Source organism: Eublepharis macularius, chromosome 3, assembly GCF_028583425.1.
Source record: "Eublepharis macularius isolate TG4126 chromosome 3, MPM_Emac_v1.0, whole genome shotgun sequence".
In the NCBI taxonomy this organism is placed as follows: domain Eukaryota; kingdom Metazoa; phylum Chordata; class Lepidosauria; order Squamata; family Eublepharidae; genus Eublepharis; species Eublepharis macularius.
Window position 1 is genome coordinate 25,261,978 of NC_072792.1, and position 20,454 is coordinate 25,282,431.

General features: G+C 44.5%; 2 protein-coding genes across 5 annotated transcripts in view; one reads left to right on the top strand and one right to left on the bottom strand.

Annotated features, from left to right (window-relative positions):
• Window positions 1–9,723, top strand: part of DZIP1 (DAZ interacting zinc finger protein 1) — a 43,846-nt gene extending 34,123 nt beyond the window's left edge. For 2 of the 3 annotated variants that reach the window (XM_054975022.1, XM_054975023.1), the window contains exons 12-18: window positions 1,883–2,075; window positions 2,956–3,082; window positions 3,537–3,590; window positions 5,404–5,603; window positions 6,353–6,480; window positions 8,138–8,282; window positions 9,349–9,723. In XM_054975022.1, the coding sequence (XP_054830997.1) occupies window positions 1,883–2,075; window positions 2,956–3,082; window positions 3,537–3,590; window positions 5,404–5,603; window positions 6,353–6,480; window positions 8,138–8,282; window positions 9,349–9,431 (930 nt within the window). In that variant the 3' untranslated portion in view covers window positions 9,432–9,723. The remainder of the gene's footprint in view (window positions 1–1,882; window positions 2,076–2,955; window positions 3,083–3,536; window positions 3,591–5,403; window positions 5,604–6,352; window positions 6,481–8,137; window positions 8,283–9,348) is intronic. The other variant, XM_054975025.1, reaches the window with a different exon arrangement.
• A 1,745-nt stretch (window positions 9,724–11,468) lies between these two features.
• Window positions 11,469–20,454, bottom strand: part of CLDN10 (claudin 10) — a 99,770-nt gene continuing 90,784 nt past the window's right edge. For both annotated transcript variants that reach the window (XM_054973945.1, XM_054973944.1), the window contains exons 2-5: window positions 19,427–19,588; window positions 19,189–19,270; window positions 15,484–15,591; window positions 11,469–11,842 (exon numbers count right to left, since the gene is read on the bottom strand). In XM_054973945.1, coding sequence (XP_054829920.1) covers window positions 11,716–11,842; window positions 15,484–15,591; window positions 19,189–19,270; window positions 19,427–19,588 — 479 coding nt within the window. In that variant the 3' untranslated portion in view covers window positions 11,469–11,715. The remainder of the gene's footprint in view (window positions 11,843–15,483; window positions 15,592–19,188; window positions 19,271–19,426; window positions 19,589–20,454) is intronic.

Consider the following 20,454-nt stretch of genomic DNA (forward strand, 5'->3'; position numbering starts at 1 on the left):
CCCCTTTTACTTTCCCTGTCCCAGGGGCGATGCCTCTCCCTGCCTCACGCCCCGGACCTCTTAACCAGGGACGGGGTGTGGCATCACGATGTGGCTGTACTGAATCTGACTGCCTGGCTTCTGGGCACCCGGGAGTGAGCCTCTCTTCTGGAGTGCTTGGGGTGATCTTGAATGCCCGGAAACCGTCCACCAGGTTGTCCTATCAGAGGAAGTGGTCACGTTTTTCCCGGTGGTTGGCCCTGAAGGGGGTTTCTCCCTTTAGTTGCCCGCTTCCTGTCATCCTGGACTACCTCCTGGAACTCTGCTCCCAGGGCCTTGCGTTTTCCAGTGTTAAGGTCCACATGGCTGCAATCTCTGCCTTCCATGAGCAGATTGATGGGAAGACAGTTTTTACTCACTGGCTTTCCAAGCAGTTCCTGAAGGGCCTGTTCAAGACCTTCCCTCCTAGGGCCCATCCCATTCCGCAATGGAGTCTCTCCCTGGTTCTCTCCCGGCTGATGCTCCAGCCCTTTGAGCCTCTATCTTCTTGTCCCCTACCTTTGCTCACTCAGAAGGTGGCTTTCCTGGTAGCAATCACGTCCTCTAGGCGTGTTGGGGAGCTGTCTGCCCTGCGGTGTGACCCTCCCTTCCTGCAGTTTTTCCCTGGTACTGTCATGCTCCACACTAGCATGGAGTTTCTGCCCAAGGTAGTCTCAAGGTTTCACCTACAGCAAAAGGTGTTCCTCCCTTCCTTTTTTCCAACACCTTCATCCCCAGGGGAACGAGCACTACACACATTGGATGTAAAGCGTGCTTTATTGTTTTATTTGCACCGCACCAAATGTTTCAGGAAGTCTCCTGCCCTGTTTGTGTGTTACTCTGGCCCTCGCAAGGGCTCACCTGCTTCTGCCCAGTCCATCTCTCGCTGGATTGTGTCTACGATTAAACTTTGCTATCAGCATGCTGGAGTCCAGTGTCCCTTGTTGGTTACCGCTCATTCCACTCGAGCGCAAGCTGCTTCTGCTGCCTTCCTACGAGGAGTGCCGCTCCGGGACGTCTGCCAAGCTGCGACATGGTCCACTGCAGACACTTTCATCAAGCACTATTCTGTGGATGTGCATGCACGACGTGACTCGGCTGTGGGCACAGCTGTCCTGCAGTCCTTGTTCAAGTAGACACTCACACCCGCCCCCATTGGTGAGATGCTAGTTACTCTCCCAATGTGGGGCTGCACAGAAGGACGAAGACGATAAACAGGGTTTCTCACCTGTAACTGTTGATCGTCGAGTCTCTTCTGTGCAGACACACATTCCCTCCCGCCTGCCCCGCTGTGAGTGCTTGGTTTCTTCCATTGTTTCTCCGGCGGCTCAGGTGAACTGAGGGAATGCCGGGGACGTTCGGATATATATGCATTCAAAATTGGCGGGAACACCGGCGCGCATGCGCGGTGGATCCGAACGTCCCCCTCACATCTCTTAGAGCTAGAAAAATCTTTTCCGCGGCTGGCCTGCGCCTGCGCAGTCCCAATGTGTGTCTGCACAGAAGAGACTCGACGATCAACAGTTACAGGTGAGAAACCCTGTTTTTCTGTTTACAAAAAAACCTTCACATACTTTTTAATTGTTACTGCCATAGTGTAGGGAAAAAAAACATTTAATCTTCCCTTTCTGTAGCTTGCATTGGAGCAAACCACTGTACAACAACACTGCCTTATGGAGGTTATACAAAACAAGTCCAGTGGTGGCACCTTTATGACTAACATCATTTATTACGCACTTTTGTGAGTCAGAGCTCACTTCCTCAGATACAAAATCACTTCTATTGTAAAACGGAAGAAACAAATGTTTAAATCTCAATAAGTATCACGTTTGCTGTATTTTAGAATGCAACTTTTCTCTCCCAGGGAGTTCATGGTATCCCAAGTGATCATTTAACCAGAGTCTTGATGTCTGTTGAATCTGCTCGAGAAGCGAGAAACAAAGAAGTTCCTGACATTCAGCACATTCGAGAGCAACTTGAACGGCAAGTCAGTTTCAGAGTTGCAGAAAGAGCATCTTGCAGTCAGCTTTTTTCCAGCCCCAATCTTTCTTCCGAAGGTGCGATATCTTCCCAGTTATTATTCCCCCCTCACTGGCTTCAGATTTGGGTAACACCACTTCCATGTAAAGTATTCCTAAAAGTAATTTGCCTGTTTGTTTATAACGCTGAGCTCGTCACACCTGTTATTTTTTTAAACTCTGTTTTTCTTTTGATTAATTTATTAGTGAGCAATTTAAAAGGACTATTGTAAAATCATGATATTGATGCTATTTTGACGGCAGTCAGCTAAGGCAGTTTTTTGAACAGTAGCGCTGACTGCAGAGGGTCAGATAATGGCTTGCACTATCTTCCAAAATGGTCAAAATCGCCTCAGGAAAACCTTCAGCTCTCTGATGGTAGATATCTTTGTAAACAGCGGACAAAAGTTTGCGCAGCTTGATTAAAAGCTCACAATTTCTGTCTGTGATTAAGAAATCACACTCCTAATCTCTATATTTATGCTTTAAACACCTCTCGGCTTCGCCGCGTATCTCTAACTCCTTTCTCATACACAAAACATGGAAGCTTCGCAGCCTGGGGGCCTTCAGTGTGATGGTACAGTACTGAGCAGATGCCAGAAGTAAGTGCTGCAGTCTTCCAGTACATTATGCAATCTACTAAATTAAGGGCAAGTTTGGAATGGGACATCTTGTAAACAATGTACAAAACGTTATCCAGTGCAGAGGAAGCAAGGTCACTCGTATTTATTAGGGGCATAACATTGATATGGATTATATTAGGCTAATTCCTCCCTGGATTTGTGGGTAGGATGCTGAAGATAATGTTGTTCTTTCCTTCCCAGACACAATTTAACTGTATATTTTTTTTTACCAGTAGTGTTTTGTTGCTTTCTTTTTGAGCACCTGTGTGCTGATTAGAATTTGCATTTCCTTACAGGGAGGCAGAGGGTCAATCGTATAGGAGGGTCATTATCCACAGTGTTACCCAAACCTGCAAAACGCTCATTTGCCAAACGCCCAATTGTTCAAAGAAAAGATGTTGCTGAAAACACATCTACACCAAAGTAAGAGGCACCTTACACCTAAGTTGATATTTCTGAACTGTTAGGTTGGTTTTACTGTTAGAAAGTGGCTTCTTGGTGGACATGGTATAAAAGTGAAAAGGAAATGGGAAAGCTATTTCTTCGATCCTACCTTCCTCCAAGTGAAATTTAGCATGTTCTTCTAGTAGAATTTTCACCCTAGAAGGATAGTGTGTACTGCATGTTTTGTTTATTTATTTACTTAGGATATTTATAATTTTAGTTTTTTCCAATACTTACAGTGCAGTTTTCAGCAGAGTTATGGCCTTCTGTGCCCATTGACTTTAGTGGACTTAAGAAACGTGTAGCTCTGCTTAGGATTGCACTATTAATTGTTCAGTACAGCATGTAAAGTAGAATTTTAAAAGATAAATATTTCTACCACTATTATAGGAAACAGTCTGTTGGGCTTATAGCTTCTTTTTGTTTCTTCCAGAGTCAAGAAGAGTGTTTTGGGGGATAACATTTCCAGAAAGCCACTTAGTATTACGTAAGTTTTCCTTTCTTTAGTTTTGAGGGTTAGGGCTTTGTGCATTAAGAGAAACCCAAATTCTCTGTGTGCTAATTAAATAATGCACAGAACACAAGTGAATTGATATAAGCCATTTTGTGAAATAAATTATTTTCTCAAGATTCAAGTTTGTCATTTGCTTGGAGAATTCTGACAAGGCTCTAGAGTTCCCAGCAGCCCTGAAGAAAAACGTCCTTTCCCTTTAATAAACATTTAATTGGATGTTATATACAAGAGAAGTTGTTTCTTTCCATGCCATGAAAATTTTCACCTGCCCATTTCCACTCATTAAGCCTCTGTTAAAGGGACAGGACATTTTTCTCCAGGCCAGCAGGCAACCCTATGAGAAACAAAGCATAAGAGATTTGGGATAGATGGGTGGACAGTAGGTTCCTAGGGCCGTGGCAGTGAAATCAAAAAGGGGGGCAGTCTGTTGTGCAGGTCACTACACCACTGAGTGCTTGAAAATCAGCTGGCACTGTGCTAATTTTTTTGCCCGTTATATGTTACAGCAAGCTCAAGGGATAGAAACAGATTTGATTTTTTAAAAATGAATGAAAGATTGTTTTGATGTAAAAGCCATTGCATGTCAAACCAAGAGACAGAACAAGCGTGCACAGCCCTGTTTATTCTGGACCTGCTGATACTAGACACAAAAGGAGGTCATTTGACTCTGATGACAAGGACTGGGTTATACCACGTAATTGTTAACCTGAATAAAATTGACTGTAAGGTAGTGCTAGAAAGGAACCACTCCCAGCTCGTGGGCCTGTCAAGCCGTCTGAGCCAGGGGCTGCTTCCCTGCAGGAGGACGTCACCTTCTTCCAGCATCACCTGGACACCAGGTGGAGTAGCTGAAGTCCTCATTTAATCACACCACTCAGCTTGAACACGGAAACTCCAGGGTTTACCAGCTGCGCTGGCCAGGTGATTCACACACCAAGCCATGCCTCCCCTTTGCTCCCCTGCACACATCCCTGCCCAAAGCCCGGCTCCACTTTTGCTGCAGTGTTAGCTATGCTTCTGATGTTGTTAGTGATGAAGCTGGTGGTGGTCAGGAATGCCCTAGGGAGGACCCGGGTACCTCGAGCGGTGGACGTCCCAAGTGTCCCCAGGCTTCCTGCTTGGGGCTGCTCATCTTTCCCTTGCTTCCTTCTGCTTTTCAGCCTTATATCCAGCTCTTCCATCTGCGACCCTCTTAGCTTACTCCCAGGTAGTTCTTTCTCTCTTGAGGACGCCTATATTCTCCCACAGGCAGCCTCTTCCTGCCCCTCCCTTACCCTTGGGGGCCTGCTTTGTCTTTCCCTTTGCTCTGCAGCTGTGCTGCTGTCCCTCTTAGGGCTGCACCCGTGTTCCTCCCTCTCCCCTCCTCCAGACGTCGGGTGCCATGGGTCCTAAGATGGAGCTCCAAACCTTTTCTTAATGACCTTGAAGACATGGGAGAGAGTTTACATAGGTGGACATCTGTATCATTCACCCAGTATTCTCCGGAGTGGGAGTTCTCTAGATTAATCAGTGTTAACAGCGGAGGTCAATTCATGCAACGAGATGAGGAACAGTAGGGGACCTGTGAGCAGAAACAGGGCAGATCTCTGTGTTTGATTCCAAAATGATGTTAATCGGGGATACTTTTCCTTCTTTGTTGAGATTTTAAGTGGAGAATGTGGGGACATTTTGGCTGGAGAGATTATGGCGGTTTGCAGGAGTTTAGCTGTGTACCAATCCAGCTGCTGTGATGGTTGTTTATTAAAAAGAAATGATTGATTATAACTGGTGATTTATTTTCTCTTAGAACCCCACCGTTTAGTTCAGATGATGAAGTGGATGACGACGACATCATGCAGTCCTACATCTCACCAGAACTAGCGCAGCCCCGAGCACCTGTGAGCGGCAGCAAGAACACCTTGGCGAGATTGGCAAGCCAGAGTGACATCAACTCACTGGAAGAAGATGAGGTGGAAGAAATCCAGGGAAATCTGAAGTCTTCACATGGTAGGGAAAACGACTTACGTTGGTGGTCTTAAGGAGGAGCGGGCACCTTAGGGAAGCACAACTAGCATTTTTCCACTGGATGGGCACCCACCCCAGACTTTGCTTCATTGTTGTTTCCTCGATGGCACCCAGGCACTGTGCAGAATAGCTGATGAGTGTAGTAAACGTATATGACATTCTAAATCATCCAGACTTCACCACCAGTTACAAGTTCCTTTCGCCTCCTTGGAATTCAAATTATCTTGCCCCTTTCTCTTACTCAGCAACCCACAGTTTGCCCAGAAACCAGAACTGCATACCACAATTGAGTTGTTTGATCATGGTTTGGCATACTGATTTCCGGCCTATGATTTATGCAAACCGTAGTTTACCTGGCTGCTTCCTAATGGCTCCCCCACCCCATGAAGAGTGGCATGCCCCTGCATCGCAATGTCAGGCCCATTATAAGCACGACTCCCTTTGAGATGGAGAGGCTCTAGGTGGAGCATCCAGATGGACTTTAGCGTGTTGATTCTGCCGCTTCACAGGTCGTCCATCAGAATAAAGGTGTCGGCCCTTTTTCCTGAATTGTAACTTGGGACCCTATTTCCCACTCCAAATGGATAAGCGTGTGTTACTCTAGAATCATATTCATCCATCCATACCCTTGTCCGTCAGATCATATTACCACAACTTTGTGTGGTGTGCAGCAGCAATTGCACCTCATTTTCTTTATAAGCCAACCATGTCTCATTTTCACAACGAAATAGGTGCCGTTATTCAGAAGGGGGCCGAACAAGTGGAAAAGACGACTTTGTGCCAAGCAAAAGAAAGCCAGTCCGCTGGAGGAATTAATGTTGCCCCAATTCTTGTTCAGAAGAGCACTCAGGGAGTAAAGGTATAGGATGCTATTGCTAATTACTTGAATCTTTAGTGAGACGTATTTCTTTCCTGAAGCTCTCATCCTTACAGGTGAGCAACAGTTTGATGGATAATTTATACATGTAAGAAGCTCCTTTCCAAAACATGTTAATTGCTTTCTATAAACTAGTCGGTGTCTGCTAATATGGTCTGTATTTGTTCAATATATAGTATGTAGCTGTTTAAAAAAAAAAAGAAGAGGTTTAGGAGGCTACAGCAAGCAGCATTCAGAGCACGTCAGGAAGAGCACAGCCTGCAGTTTTGCCTCCCTGTAGTAAAAAAGTTCTTAAACGCCAAAACTGCCTGGGCTCCTTCCTAGATTTTGAGCAGAATCCAAGCTGCTGATTGCAGTCTTCAGTCTTTGAACATATGACCAACAAATAAGCGAAAACCTTACCAGAAGCATCACAAAAAGTATATAGTACTAAGACTAAAAATTAGGCACAATTTTTAGATATTTTAAAGGTGCAATGTGCTGGAAGTTATAATAAATACAGTATCTTTAAAAAAATGTCTAATTTTTAGTCTTAGTACTATATACTTTTTGTGATACTTCCGGTAGGGTTTTCCCTTATTTGTTGGTCGTATATTGGTTCCGGAGGTGCCCCCTTTATTTCTGGGTTTAAATCCTTGAACAGCATGAGCTTGGAATGTATGAAGGAGATCACCCTTTCCCCTGTACTGGGGCCCACTCATCAGTTAAGATTTATGGGTAACACCCTGCACTAGGTACCATCTATTGGTGTAGCACTAGCAAGTAGAAATGAAGATCCAGCAATTTTTTAAAATGGAAATGTTAGAGGGAAATTATTTTATTTCCTCTTGTCCTTGCCTAGTAGCAGTAAAACTGGAACCTTTAAGGAACATGTAAAAACTCTTCCATAAAACACTCTTACAAATATATATTTTTTAATGTGCAATATTACTATTTCTGCATTCACATCTTCTTCATGCTAATATCAGTTAATATGGCACAGCATGGCCAAAACTAAGCAGGTTCTTGGCCTTGTTGATTTCAGGGGAGATTGAAGCTTGCAGTTTACCTGTCTTTTGAAATTGATGGGAAGCTGACTTGTTGGCCAGATTGTAAGAACATAAGAAGAGCCCCGCTGGATCAGACCAGTGGCCCATCTAGTTCAGCATCCTGTCTCACACGGTGGTCAGCCAGTTACTGTGGAGGTCCAGTATGTGTTGCCCATAGTAACAGAATAATTATAAATGTACAGAATTAGTTGGTAATGTAAAGAGTTTTGTTTTTGAGCTAGACCTGTGTATTGTGGCCTCCTGTCAGTAGAGGGCACTGTCTTCTTTGCTAGGGAGACATAAAGGGCTTTTATTCTTCTGGTTTGTTCTGCTAGTATTGCCATTGTGTTTCATACAGCAATTCATACTACTGATATTTCAGCGCATGCCCACCCCACCACTTCTGTTCAGTAGGGGAAAACCCCAAACATTGTTCCTGCCTCCCCCAAAACGTTGCACTTATTTACTTCCGTAATTTCATTGTAGTGCTTATTAGACTGTTAACAGGTTCTGTGTTACGAAAGGATTCACACAGAACTTTTCCTTTGGAGCAGCTCTGGTGTTTCAGGGAATGGATTGTTAAAAATGCAATTGTTTCTTTCCTTTTTTAGTTCACAGGAGTTGTGGATGATGATGAAGACGACTGGGATTTCTCATCTCTGGAAGAGGAAAACCCTTTGCCGACAAAAGTTGAGAAAGTTAAAAATGGAGCTGTCTCTATGGTCCATCCTTTTGGAAAACTAACCAAGGAAGAAGGTATGTTCTTAGTGGTCATCTCAACCACTCATCAGTAGTCCTGATGCTCTCAGGCAGAACTAGGTCAAGTCCCCCCACTGGGAGCGATAAAGAAGATCTGCCCCAGCAGAGCGATATATGGTTGGGACTGAGGGAGGGGTTTACTCAGATCTATAGAGGCTGCAGAAGGGATGGGGGATATTAACCAGTATCTTTCCTAAGTCAGGGCTAGGGGGAATTGCAGCACAGTTGTCTGCTGAAAGGCAGGTTTTCCATGGCAAATGTCCTTAAACCAGGGCTGCTCTCCCGACTCCCCTCTCTCATACACACACACACTTCCTGATTTCGCCTTGTTCTCCATGCATCTCTTCTCAGTGTAATGAGATTGTCTGTGGTCTAAAGCCATCCTTCCTTCTTGTGACCAAACCTTGAGACTTTTTTCTTTTGTGTGGCTTAATCTGACACGTTGGTTGGGAACAGCTCGGTTGCATTGCACATGCCGGTTGTATCTTTCACGTCATCACCTGGCATGTTCTCGGTGGAGTCATAAGGCAGTCTTACCATATGAAAACCACCAGCAGCTCTCACTCTCAATACCTTTTACCCTGCAAAGAATACAGCTTTTGAGTTTAACAAGGTGACGAGTCCCCAGTACTTCCAAAGAGAATTGGACTGCCCTCTCCTTCCTCTTTCTATACGATTGAAACAGGCTCTGAACATGGAATTGCTGCCTTGAAACATTTTAATAGATGGTCGGTGACCTTCGGAATGATGGCACCTTTTAGTTAAAGAAATTGTCATGCAGCATGTGCTACAATGGGTTTTTCTTGCTGTTTTTTTTTTAATCCAAAGAATCAGTACATCTGATTCCCCACAAGGTCTTCAGCACTGATCCCCTGGCAATCCATGTGGAGAAGAGATGCGGGGGAGAGAAAGGGGGTCCATGCAGCAGAAATAAGTGCTTCACCATGTGCCACAGTAGATACAGCAACCCATGAGCCCTTGCGGGTCCCCCTCTTGTAAATATTTTGATTTTCACTGCTGTGTAATCCATCTAATTTTGGTGTTTTCTTTTTTGAAAAAACAGGTCTTCAAGATGCAGATACAACAAGCACATTGAAAAGCAGCTTAGTCACTGTCACGGACTGGAGTGACTCTTCAGATATCTGACTGTCAGTCTTTGGAATGAGATCTTATCTATACCAATCTGATTTCTGTTAACTTTTCATGTGCATTAACAAGGAATTTGTTTACAAATCTCTGAGGTCTTTAATTTTTGCCTGATTGAATTGGTTTAAATACTTCCAGCTAGTTCTCCACTGTAAAGGAAACAATATTCATCAATGAAACAGTATTAACTGATTCAATATTTTAAGTAATCATAAACACATTTTTTAAAAAAAACCTTTTTACTGAACTTTAGATAAAATAAGAGCATTTTAAATAAAGTTACTTCTTTTCATTAAGATGTTACTTTCTTCACAAACATACAGAAAAGTGCAAAATCTGAACAAATGGCCTCTAATACTCAGTAGGATCATTGGGCCATCAAATCAGGTATCGCCTATTCTGCCTGGCAGCTGTTTCCCAGGGTTTTAGGCAGAGAAGAGTATTTCCCAGCCTCTGCTGTCAGAGATTCTTTTAACTGGAGATGTCAGTAGCTGGCCTGCACACAAAGCATGTGCTCCTCTGCTGGGATGGCATTTCTTTGAGCAAAGGGATTCACAGGGGGTTCTAGAGAGCGCTCAACTGTCATGCTGTGGTACTCCGCCCCAGGGAACCTGCCTTTGCCCATGGCAGTGCCTGTACTGCAAGGGTCTGACCAGATTGGCATGCGGAAGAGGTTGTGGCACCTGGTTCCTCCTCCTCTCCATTGGGCACAGCTCCCTCCTGAACGCTTGAGCTGTCCCGTGAATCCTCTCCCACTTGCAAACGACCTTCCCTTTTATCCCCCTCTTCTCAGGTTATCCCTTCCCCAAGGGACCAATCCAGCTCCTTGCTTGGCATTGGGAACTATCACAAGGAAGAGGGAAGAGATTCTGGGGCTTGGGCGTGCTCCTTCTGTCCCATCTCTTCTGGTATCTGCAGCTGAGCCTGTTCAGCTACTGTGACCCTGGATTCCCTGACCCACTCTCTTCTGGATCCTCCAGCAGCTGGCTCTGGAGGAAGGCCCCACACGCTCCTGGATTTGCTTGCCCTGTCCCTGCCACCAGCAGGTTGTGGGCAGTGGGGCTGGCCTCACCCAAGGGAGGGCCTCAGTGTACTTCTTGTTGTCCCAGGGGAACTGTCAGCAATTATAACTTGGCCCAACTCAGGACTGACAAACGGGGGGAGAGCAACAGTGGCCCAGGTAAGCATGGGTGACCCCCCCCTCAGATAAAGCTATGTAGAAAGGTTCTGCTACTATCATCACCCTCAAAATCCATGAGCTGGACTCCTTTCCAAGGAGCAAGGAGCCGTGCTGTAGAGTATTGAAGGTTTGTGGTATCGGATAAAGGCTTGCCCCAGGAGAAGTCTATTCAGACTCAAGCCTGGCTGTTTGGTGTATGTTACAGCACAGTAATATGTGGGGCCCAAAGCCACGGCAAGCATCTAGGGGTGCCTGGCCTAGGAGTCAACCACCTAGGGGTTGGCATCTGAAGTGCACAGGATATCTAGGGGTGTTGGGTCCTCAGCCAAAGACCGTGCCTCTTCATTTACACATTCTGAGAAATTACGCATCTTCAGCCTTCTTCCCCCACCACTTCTTTCTTTGGGTGGCTGGACTCCCAATTTTGTCTTCCTGCAGGCGGTGGGGATGGATGGCCAAGGGAGTAAGTGGAGAAACGGTGCAGAAAGTGCAGTTTTGAACAGGTTTTGGAACACCGAAAAGTGCTACCACCATCTTCAGGCAAGAAACACGAGATCCTAACAACTCGATACTGCTACTGATATCCTGGTGAGTAACGACTCTTTTTGAAAGCCCAAAGCAGCTTTGCAGACTGCCAAGGAACATACAGGCTTGGAGAATATTTAAGTTTGCTCTGTGTAACAGAACTCTGGAAGCTGCTTTAGGAAGCAGTGGTTTTGAATAAGGTTTGTTATAGTGTAATGTAAACAATGGACGTCAGAAATGTTTTAACAGTACAGTGGCACCCAAGAATAAAAACTCAGCTTTTTGAGATCTCCCACAGTGTCCCAATCTACAGAATCCTGGACGTCACTGGCCACAGCCAATATGACTTAACTTTATTTGTAAAGGTTTTTTTACAGAAAGCAAAAATAGCAAATGATTTACAGATATAATTTATGCACAGCAGTATAAAATCTTAAATTTACAACAAGTAGGCAAAAGTTCATTTATAAAATATTCTTATCCCTGGTGCTAATAACACCAGCACCTTTCTAAAAATTATTCTGTGAATGAACAGCACAAATGTGATTTATAAAACTAGGACTCTTGGAACCATCTCTCTTACACATAAACATTTTTGTCGAAGTGCTTTGGAGAGGCTTTGGGCGTTATAAAATCTGTTGAGTCCTTGTAGGCCTTTGTTCGAGTAGATACTGCAGAGGCTGCTGTGTTGTACACATATCCCATCCTGAAAAGTGAAAAAGCTACCCAGTTTAAAGTGCATTCCCAAATACAAGCAGTTATTTAGAGGACAATATCTATTTCATCAGTTAAAAATCCCCAAACACTATTGTGACACAAGATCCAGTGACTGTCAATGGAACAAACATTGTAGAATTTGGTTTTGTTTCTGTAGCATGAATCTTAATAAAATAGTATTTATATAGTGTTCAAAATTATCTCAGTACTGGGGTGGCTCCTGCCCTATCCATTCTACCACTGCTCTGACAGCCAAGCTACAAGAGACGAATTACGCGAGGATGAGAATGTGAAAGGAGTCGCAATGTTATCCGGGAAGCTGAGTTTTAAAGGAGATGGGGAGGCTCTATCAATTTCCCCTCTCTGCAGAGCCAGGGGAAATCCCTCCTCAGAGGGTTTGTTAATTTCCTCTTTGCCTCCCAAAGGCTCTGTCAGTTTCACCTGGGATTCAAGGAGGCAAAGAGGAAATTAACAAACCCTCTGAGGAGGGATCTCCCCTGGCTCTGCAGAGAGGGGAAATTGACAGAGCCTCCCCATCTCTCTTAAAACTCAGCTTCCTGGCTAACGCTACAACTCCCTTTACGAGTGCATCCTTGTGTAATTTGTCTCTTGTAGCTTAGCTCTAAGCGAAGTCAGAAGCCTTCCTCCAACCTGTGGAGCCTTTCTCTAAGTGCTTCTTGTGCCAACAGAAGAGCCACTGAAACGGGGGGACAGCTGAATCTACACCAATATATACCAGCAACACTGTTCTGTAGTATTTCGCCCATATTGAGGTGCTGAAGCTTCAAGAGAATGAATGACCTCTGGACATAGACACTGTCGAGCAGGATCTAACCTGAGTGTGAAAGATTCACTACGCAGTGAGGGTGAGTGACTCAAAGTGCATCTTCAGCAGGCAGGAGGAGAAAGCTAGACCATTCCCGACCCATACTTTACAACCACTTAGCCATTTTTCTCCCAGAAAGGATAGTTTCCAATCGTCTAGGTCCAGGGAGGGGGCAGCTTTCAAGGTAGCAGTTTCAAGGTAGAGTGTCGGCGAGGGGTGGTGCTTGACCATGCTATGTTTTAAATTGCCTCTCACCCCACCATTTTTTAGTGATTCAGTGGCAGACTCAACACTGTACATGGGTCTGCTATGTCTTTAGCCCTAAAGCCACTTTGTAAATCCATGGCAGAGAGGAGAGTCAAACTAGCCATTTTCTAGTTCACTACTCAGTCTGTTAGCTTCTCGGCTACACCAGTTCTCTTCACAGAAGCAAAGTATAGTGCAAAAACAAAAAGGGAGGTGGGAGGACAATGTTTAATATTTATGCAACACTTTTAGTGCTATCCTATGCAGAATTACTCCAGTTTAAGCCCCCTGATTTCAGTGTGCTTAGACCAGGGTAACTGCATAGGATTATATTGTATGGAATCTTCATAGGCACTCTCTATGGCACAGGTGCAAGAGAACTGGGGGCAAGTCAGGTTTATGGTCTGCATGTTGCAGGTGGGTGCAGGAGTGAGGAGCCTGAGAGAGAATAGCTTGCTTACCCACCACCATCTAGCAATTACGTGTTTGCTGTAAGATTTGGGCCCTGACTGGGATAGCCCAGGTGAGCCTGATCTTGCCAGATCTCAGAAGCTAAGCAGGGCCAGCCTTGGTTAGTAATCCAATGGGAGACCTCCAATGAAGACCAAGGTTGCAGAGGCAGGTAATCGCAAACCACCTCCATTAGTCTCTTGCCATGAAAACCCCACCAGGGGGCGCCATAAGTCCACTATAACTTGATGGCCCTCTCCACCACCATAAGATAATGGATCAGGGACTTTCCATGTCATATTCAACTCACTAAGCACCCCAATCCAATAAAGAGGGACTATGCATGCAGCAGGACCCCCTCTGAATTTGATGGATGCTGCTAAGATGCAAGTCAGGCCACAAAACATGGGCTACTCTTGGAGCTAAAGCTGTATTTGACGGTTATTGCAGCAACCTAAAGAAACTATGGACAAAGGTCAGCTCTGGCCACATATTTACTTTACCTATCAAGCATAAGATTATTTTCCCTTATGCAGTTAGGAGTCTCCCGAAGACTGCTTTGCCAATATATGGGTGCAATGGTGCACAAAGCTTGTGCTGCAGTTCAGGGAATTATTTCACTGAGAGCAATGGGCCAGACTCAAGAATGTAAAGTGGCTCTTCCGATGCAGGTTCTTTCAGAGGGGCAATATACACTCTTACAGTCTGCCCATTCCCCGATGAGAAAAGCTTTTGTGAAATGAGAGAACAAGGGGAGCTTGGAGGGCTATTACAACGCTCAGCTTCTGCTCTCCCAAGTCATTTCCATGACTACAGCTGAAAAGTGCTCGAAGGAATTTATGCACAAATCCACTTCTAAGTCAGAGACCCCAAATCACTTCTGGATTCTCATAACAGCCAATATCCAACCTGTAACTCGACACTTGAAAATATCCTAGCAGTGCCCTGTGAGAGCTTCCCCATGACTGAGCCACTTACGGTGGGACGGCTCTAGTTGCCCTGGGGTTGGCCAAACAATCAGCTGTCGTGCTATGTCAAAATCTAAGAGTTGATGAGTAAATGTCTAGGACAAGGAAATGAATTACGGTGCTTTAATTATTCTAGATTTCTGTCTTTCAAATGGTAACTGAGCCTCTGGAAGGCTGTTCCATGACAGCAGAGTAGCCACTGATAAAACCCCCATGTGGCAGCAGCAGAGCGCACTGACCAGAGCCACTAAGAGCACTATGCTTTTAGTTGCTCTGCTAGAGGAAGCTGCCACATAGGGTCATATCAGCAAAAGCAAAATTGCTTACCCACATTCTCCCATTATTGAGGTGGGTGGGGCAAAATTAAAAATCTATTTGCAACTGCAGGTGGAGGAAGTAGGGCCTCAGAAACAAAAGGGCATCTGTGTTGCTGAAGGTTGCAATTTGGCAGCCCCAAATCTATCTTCTAACAACAACATTTGATTTATATACCGCCCTTCAGGACGACTTATCACTCAGAGCCGTGTACAAAGTATGTTGTTATTATACAAAACACCCTGTGAAGTGGGTGGGGCTGAGAGAGCTCTTAGAAGCTGTGACTGACCCAAGATCACCCAGCTGGCTTCAAGTGGAAAAGGGGGGAATCAAACCCGGTTCTCCAGATCAGAGTCCCGCGCTCTTAACCACTACACCAAACTGGCTTTCCAATGAAAGCATGAAGTGTCTGGTAGACTCTGAGATCGTAGCCCAGTTCTTCAGTCATGAAAATCATCTTTCTTAAGAGCAGTGAACACACATCCCTTCACAGAGGATACATTAAGGTATTCATGGGGTGCAAATGACAGCTTTGTTATCAGCTTCTGCCATACGGCATTTCACACTACACTAAAACTTAGACAGGCAAGCAATATCCAACAAGCATGCTCTTTAAAAGGAGTGGAGGCGGGGGATGTTTCCAACTCTTGAAATCCCATCTTGTGCGTGTTTATTTTTTCTCCAAGCCTTTGCTCCCAAACTTTAACTGTGAGGTGGGTTTAGAAAGATATGCAAACTGGATCCGTGTAGCATACCTTCTTAACATCTTTAATAATTAGAAATATGCTAATGTATTAATTTCAATAAAGCTGGAATGTTCCGTACCTTGGAGTTTTATTGTTTTCAGCCATTGAGAAACAGAATATACTGCCACCTATTATGCAAAGAGATGATCCTGCCCATCCAATGAACAAAGCAGCTCCTAATTCGTACCTGCAGGAAAGCGATACATCCACGCTTAGTAAAGTTACATCAGCAAAATGGATTTACTGTTACTTTATTTCTATGACCAAGACGAACAAAATCATCACGTCCCTTCCCCACCACAAATAGACCTCCTGAGGACACCTGGTTTTTGGCCACTGTGTGACACGGAGTGTTGGACTGGATGGGCCATTGGCCTGATCCAACATGGCTTCTCTTATGTTCTTAAGCACATTTACATATATTTCACTAAACAGCTGCAGAAGATGCACGCTATGGCAAAAGAGAACAAGAAAACGTCTACTTTTCTCCTGAATGGTGTTTTTTTCATTCACTGACCATTGGTTCCAAAGACCCCTGTGGGCACCTTTGAAATTCTTACATAGGGCGATGGGTCCAATCACAAAATGGCTACCACAAGAGGTGGAGCCAACCACATGAAGCCTTAAGTGCAGGAAAAAGGGATAATTTTAAAAATACACTGGAAAAGAGGAGTGAGAGAGAATAAAACTAACAGTGGGGTCAGCTGCTGCTGAAATGTTATTTTAATCTGCACAGCCAATCAAATGCCATACTGGGCAAGAACCACCGAATTTCTAAAAACACTTGGTAAGCACCAGGAAAAGTACCGGCAGGCACCACAGTGTTTATGGACATCATGTTGGGACCTCTGAGTTATATAGCTTTAGATGTTCTGGTAATCATCACTGACACAGACGTATTCCCAATTGATTTGAACGGAATTCATTTCCAACCACTGCATAAACATGCTTGACTAGGTAACCTTTGTTTCAGGTCAATAAGAGCTAGATCAATATATGTCTATGTTTTTACTGTGTTTATATATGTATTTTAAACGTTTAAATGTTTTAATTATCTGTTCGTCACCATGGGAACCCCACTTTAGGGTGGAAAGGTGGCACATACTTCAAATAAATAAATGAAATCAAGCTGAAAGCAAAGTTGCTTTTATGTTTCCTGCCTTGCAGAATAAGACACTGTTACTGTGTAACATCAGTTCCTACTGGATGAGATGACAACAGCGCTTTACATAAATCACCATCAAAGGAAAGGAGGTTGCTTCATGACAACCACGTAATCCCCAATTCTGTAGGGTGGGGGGGCATCTATTAAGGGGTCCCTTTTGATGAAAAGTCCCAGAAGGATAGCTCTGTTATGGCACCCAGCTAAGCAGTTCAGTGGACTTCAGTGGACACAGAAGGATGGGACTCTGCTTAGGGTGGCACTATTGGCTTGTTAGAGTAAACAGAGTTTATTGTGGCATAAGTTTTGACAAAGTGAGCTTGTAGTCTGAAAAACATATGCCACAGTAAACTCCCCCCCCCCTTGTTTTTTTGGGAAGCAGAGCCTTAATTTGTCAGTTACCTCTTAATTTTTATCTTTAGTCAGGCAAAAAGAGCCGTATTCTAGCCTTGTGCAAACAAGGTGGATTACTGGCTATGAATGTTTCTCAATCTTCCAAAAGACGATTGAAATGACTTGAAAGGGTCAGCGTGGTATTAGGGGTTAGGAGTTCAAATCCCCACATGGTCAAGAATCTCACTGCATAACCTTGGGTCAGTCATGTTCTTCAGCCTAACCTTCAGGTGGTGGTGGCAGAGTCCCTTCAAGTCATACCTGACTCATGGCAAGAGACTAACAGACTAACAGAGGTGGTTTGCCATTGCCTGCCTCTGCATAGCAACTCTGGTCTTTCTTGGAGGTCTCCCATCCAATTACTAACCAAGGCAAGCCCTGCTTAGCTTCCAAGATCTGATGAGATTGGGCTTGCCTGGGTTATTCAGGTCAGGGCCCTCAGGCAGTTACTGCTAGTTAACTCCTAGTTAGTTTACATTTGGAAATATAATTTCCAGGGTAAAAGTTGTATCTCCCGTCATCAGCTATGAGGAATGGAAAAAGGAAGGAATCCTTATAATTCAGGCAGAGGGTGGGAAAGGAGGGATGGACATTCCATCACTGACCTAAGAGTAGCAGTTCTGAAACGGAGAAACTTCAAAAGAAAACTACAATGCAAGATTGCTGAGATCAACTTTATTTGCAAATTTGGAACCATGGATCCCCCAGGGTTGAATTGGGACATAGAATTTTTCTTGCATTACAAATGCTAATTTTCTGTACTTTGCACTCAGGCTCTACCATGCTAATTACAACATGTATTATAGCCAGCTTCCTGATTTACAATATCCCTCACCTGCCTCTGCCTGGAAGTACTAGACAGTAGACATCATTAGTTTATTTCTCTACAGCCAAGGTGCCAAACCAGATGTAATGCATTTTAGCATTTGCGCTGGGATACCGATTCAGACCAGAACTCCATTAGGAGCATGGGAAGAGGGTCTAATATTTCCCCTCTCACACTGTTTCACTGATTGAAATCACACGTTCCTGAAAGGCACATTATCTTTCCTTGCCCCTCCTTCAAGGCCAATAATGGCTGGGGGGTGGGGGTGGAGTTTCAACCAGCAAAATGTTGCAGGGGGAATAGTAAATGCTCTCCCCTGCACCAGAGCCAAGATCCAGTTGGAGGGGATTGCATGGCTGAGCAGGGCACCTTTTGTCCTTTTAAGCCACATGCACAGAAAATCAGCAGCTTGAAGGTTTTCCCATCACTGGATATCCAAGTCTGTCAAAAGTTTCACCTCTACGTTTCTGCATGCTAAAAGTACAAGAGCAGGGCCAATAAGGTAAAGGGGCAACCTTAAATGTTTACTGTTGCTGTCTCTGAAACTATTAAGTATAGGTCAGGTGAGCCCACCTGGACTAGCTTTCTTTCATTCCAGGCAAGCAGATCAAAGGAGGAGGAAGTGCTAGCAGCCATACAGGGTGTGGGACTCTTGCCTTTGAGGATGTTCCAGTGAGATGACTCTATTTGCCCTGTCACTCTTACATTGCTGAGTTTTTGATGGACTTTAAACAAAGCACACATCCATCCTTTCCTCTTTTTCACCTCCTGTCAAGATGAGCTTGCACTCGTTAAGCAAGCAGAAGTCGCTCAGGTTTAGAGACTGCAACTTTTAAAATACATTTATTCCTTTAGAGTCACCAATGCAAGAGGGGAAGAGGAAGCCACAGATACATCCTCTGACAGTCCTTTCCATCCACCTTTAGTAACCAGATCACTGAGTCTACCTGTCCATTACATTTTTATGCCAGCTTTCTCCGAGGAGCTTGCCATAGTATATGGGGATCTCCCTTCTTTATCGGCACAATGCCCCTGAGAGGTAGGTTAGGCTGAGAGAGACCACCAGTGACCAAGCCAGGATTTAAACGTGAGTCTCCGATCCTTTAACTGCTACACAACACTGGCTTTCAGTACACCATTTGGCACGGGAGGGAGGTGTCAGAACCCAAACAGACGGAAGGAGGAGCATCTGCCTCTTCTCTCATTGCAGCAAGAGACTTGAAAGTACATGCAAATAATCGAGTTACACTATTCACGCTACATTTTAGTCTTCCTGCAAGTCACTTGCATTCTCATATAGACATAAAACGTATTGTAGAAATTAATGATTTAAGCACTCAGCAGGCCGAAAGGTAAACTGTGACGCACTTAAAAAACCCATACATTTTCCCAGCAGTACTTACTTTTGTGCAATAAACGTAGGGTCAAAGAATTCAGAGGTGATTCGGTTTGCATACAAAGAGCAGCCAGTCATAGCACTCAGCCCTAAAACGTATTAGACAGAGAACTGTTCAGCAACTGGAACCTGTACAGAATGTGGTTCTATCTAATCCCTCACACACCCATTTCAAGGGAACAAGGATGTGCTCCTGGAGAACAGCAAAGCATTGGGGTGGGTTTTTAAAATAATTTTGTATTTACCACAAAGGATGAAAATCAGCCCGGCTAAGCAAGCAATTTTAGCTTTCGTCTGATCGGAGCCTCCAACTTTGGTACATTTCATCCCGACCAGTGCACATATGGAGCCAAAGAAGCCAAGGCAGACGGCCGCGATCATCAGTCCTCTGCAGGCTTGGATGTAACCTGCAAAGCACGACACAAAGGCAAAAGCAGGCATTAGCTAGTTGTTTCAAAAAGCTCTGTATTAGATACGATCTATAGTTAGGAGACTGGGAGCAAGCTCCAGGCAACCTCCTATGCATACTTTTTCCCTTGTCAGTCTTAACCACGAATCATTCATTAGCTTTTTTTAAGCATCACATTCAAAGGGATTTGATTAGAAGGGGTTTATACCAGAAATCCTCCTGATATCCTGGTTTTATGTAGCACATAGTGAAACTGAAAAATTGTCCAGTGCCCACTTCAAACAAAATGGTGACTGCGGGTATTGGAGGATTACGGGTAGCACACAGTCCTGATGCATGCCGTTGGATACCCCCAAATGTAACGACCAAAGAAGACCAGTGTGAAGTCAACATATGTATTAACCAAGATTACCCTAATCCGAAATGGGTCTCGAACTCCGGTTATGACAGCAATCCTGACTAGCATTACCCGTGGTTAGCACCACTCAAGCTGTCATGCTTTGGTTGAATGCAAACCATAAAGTACTGGCAGACGTTGCGGAGAACAGAAAAGAAGGATATACAGCATCAGTACAGATGTTGACCTCGAGACCATGATTACATAGTATCTGGGGATTGGACCATTGTCTGTCTGACTGTCCAAAATTGCACATGCTCCAACTTTTGGTTGCAATCCTCTCTTGGTACTAAGTCCCACTGAATTCAGTAGGACTTGCCAGAATGTACCCAGAGAGTGATGTTAAGTTCCTGACAGAGACTTAGCAGCTTCAGCTTCTTTCACCCATCCCCCTTCTCCTTTCATTTGGCTCTTTCCCCCACCTATTCTGCATCACATCTGAAGTGGAATGGGTGGATGAAGACTTG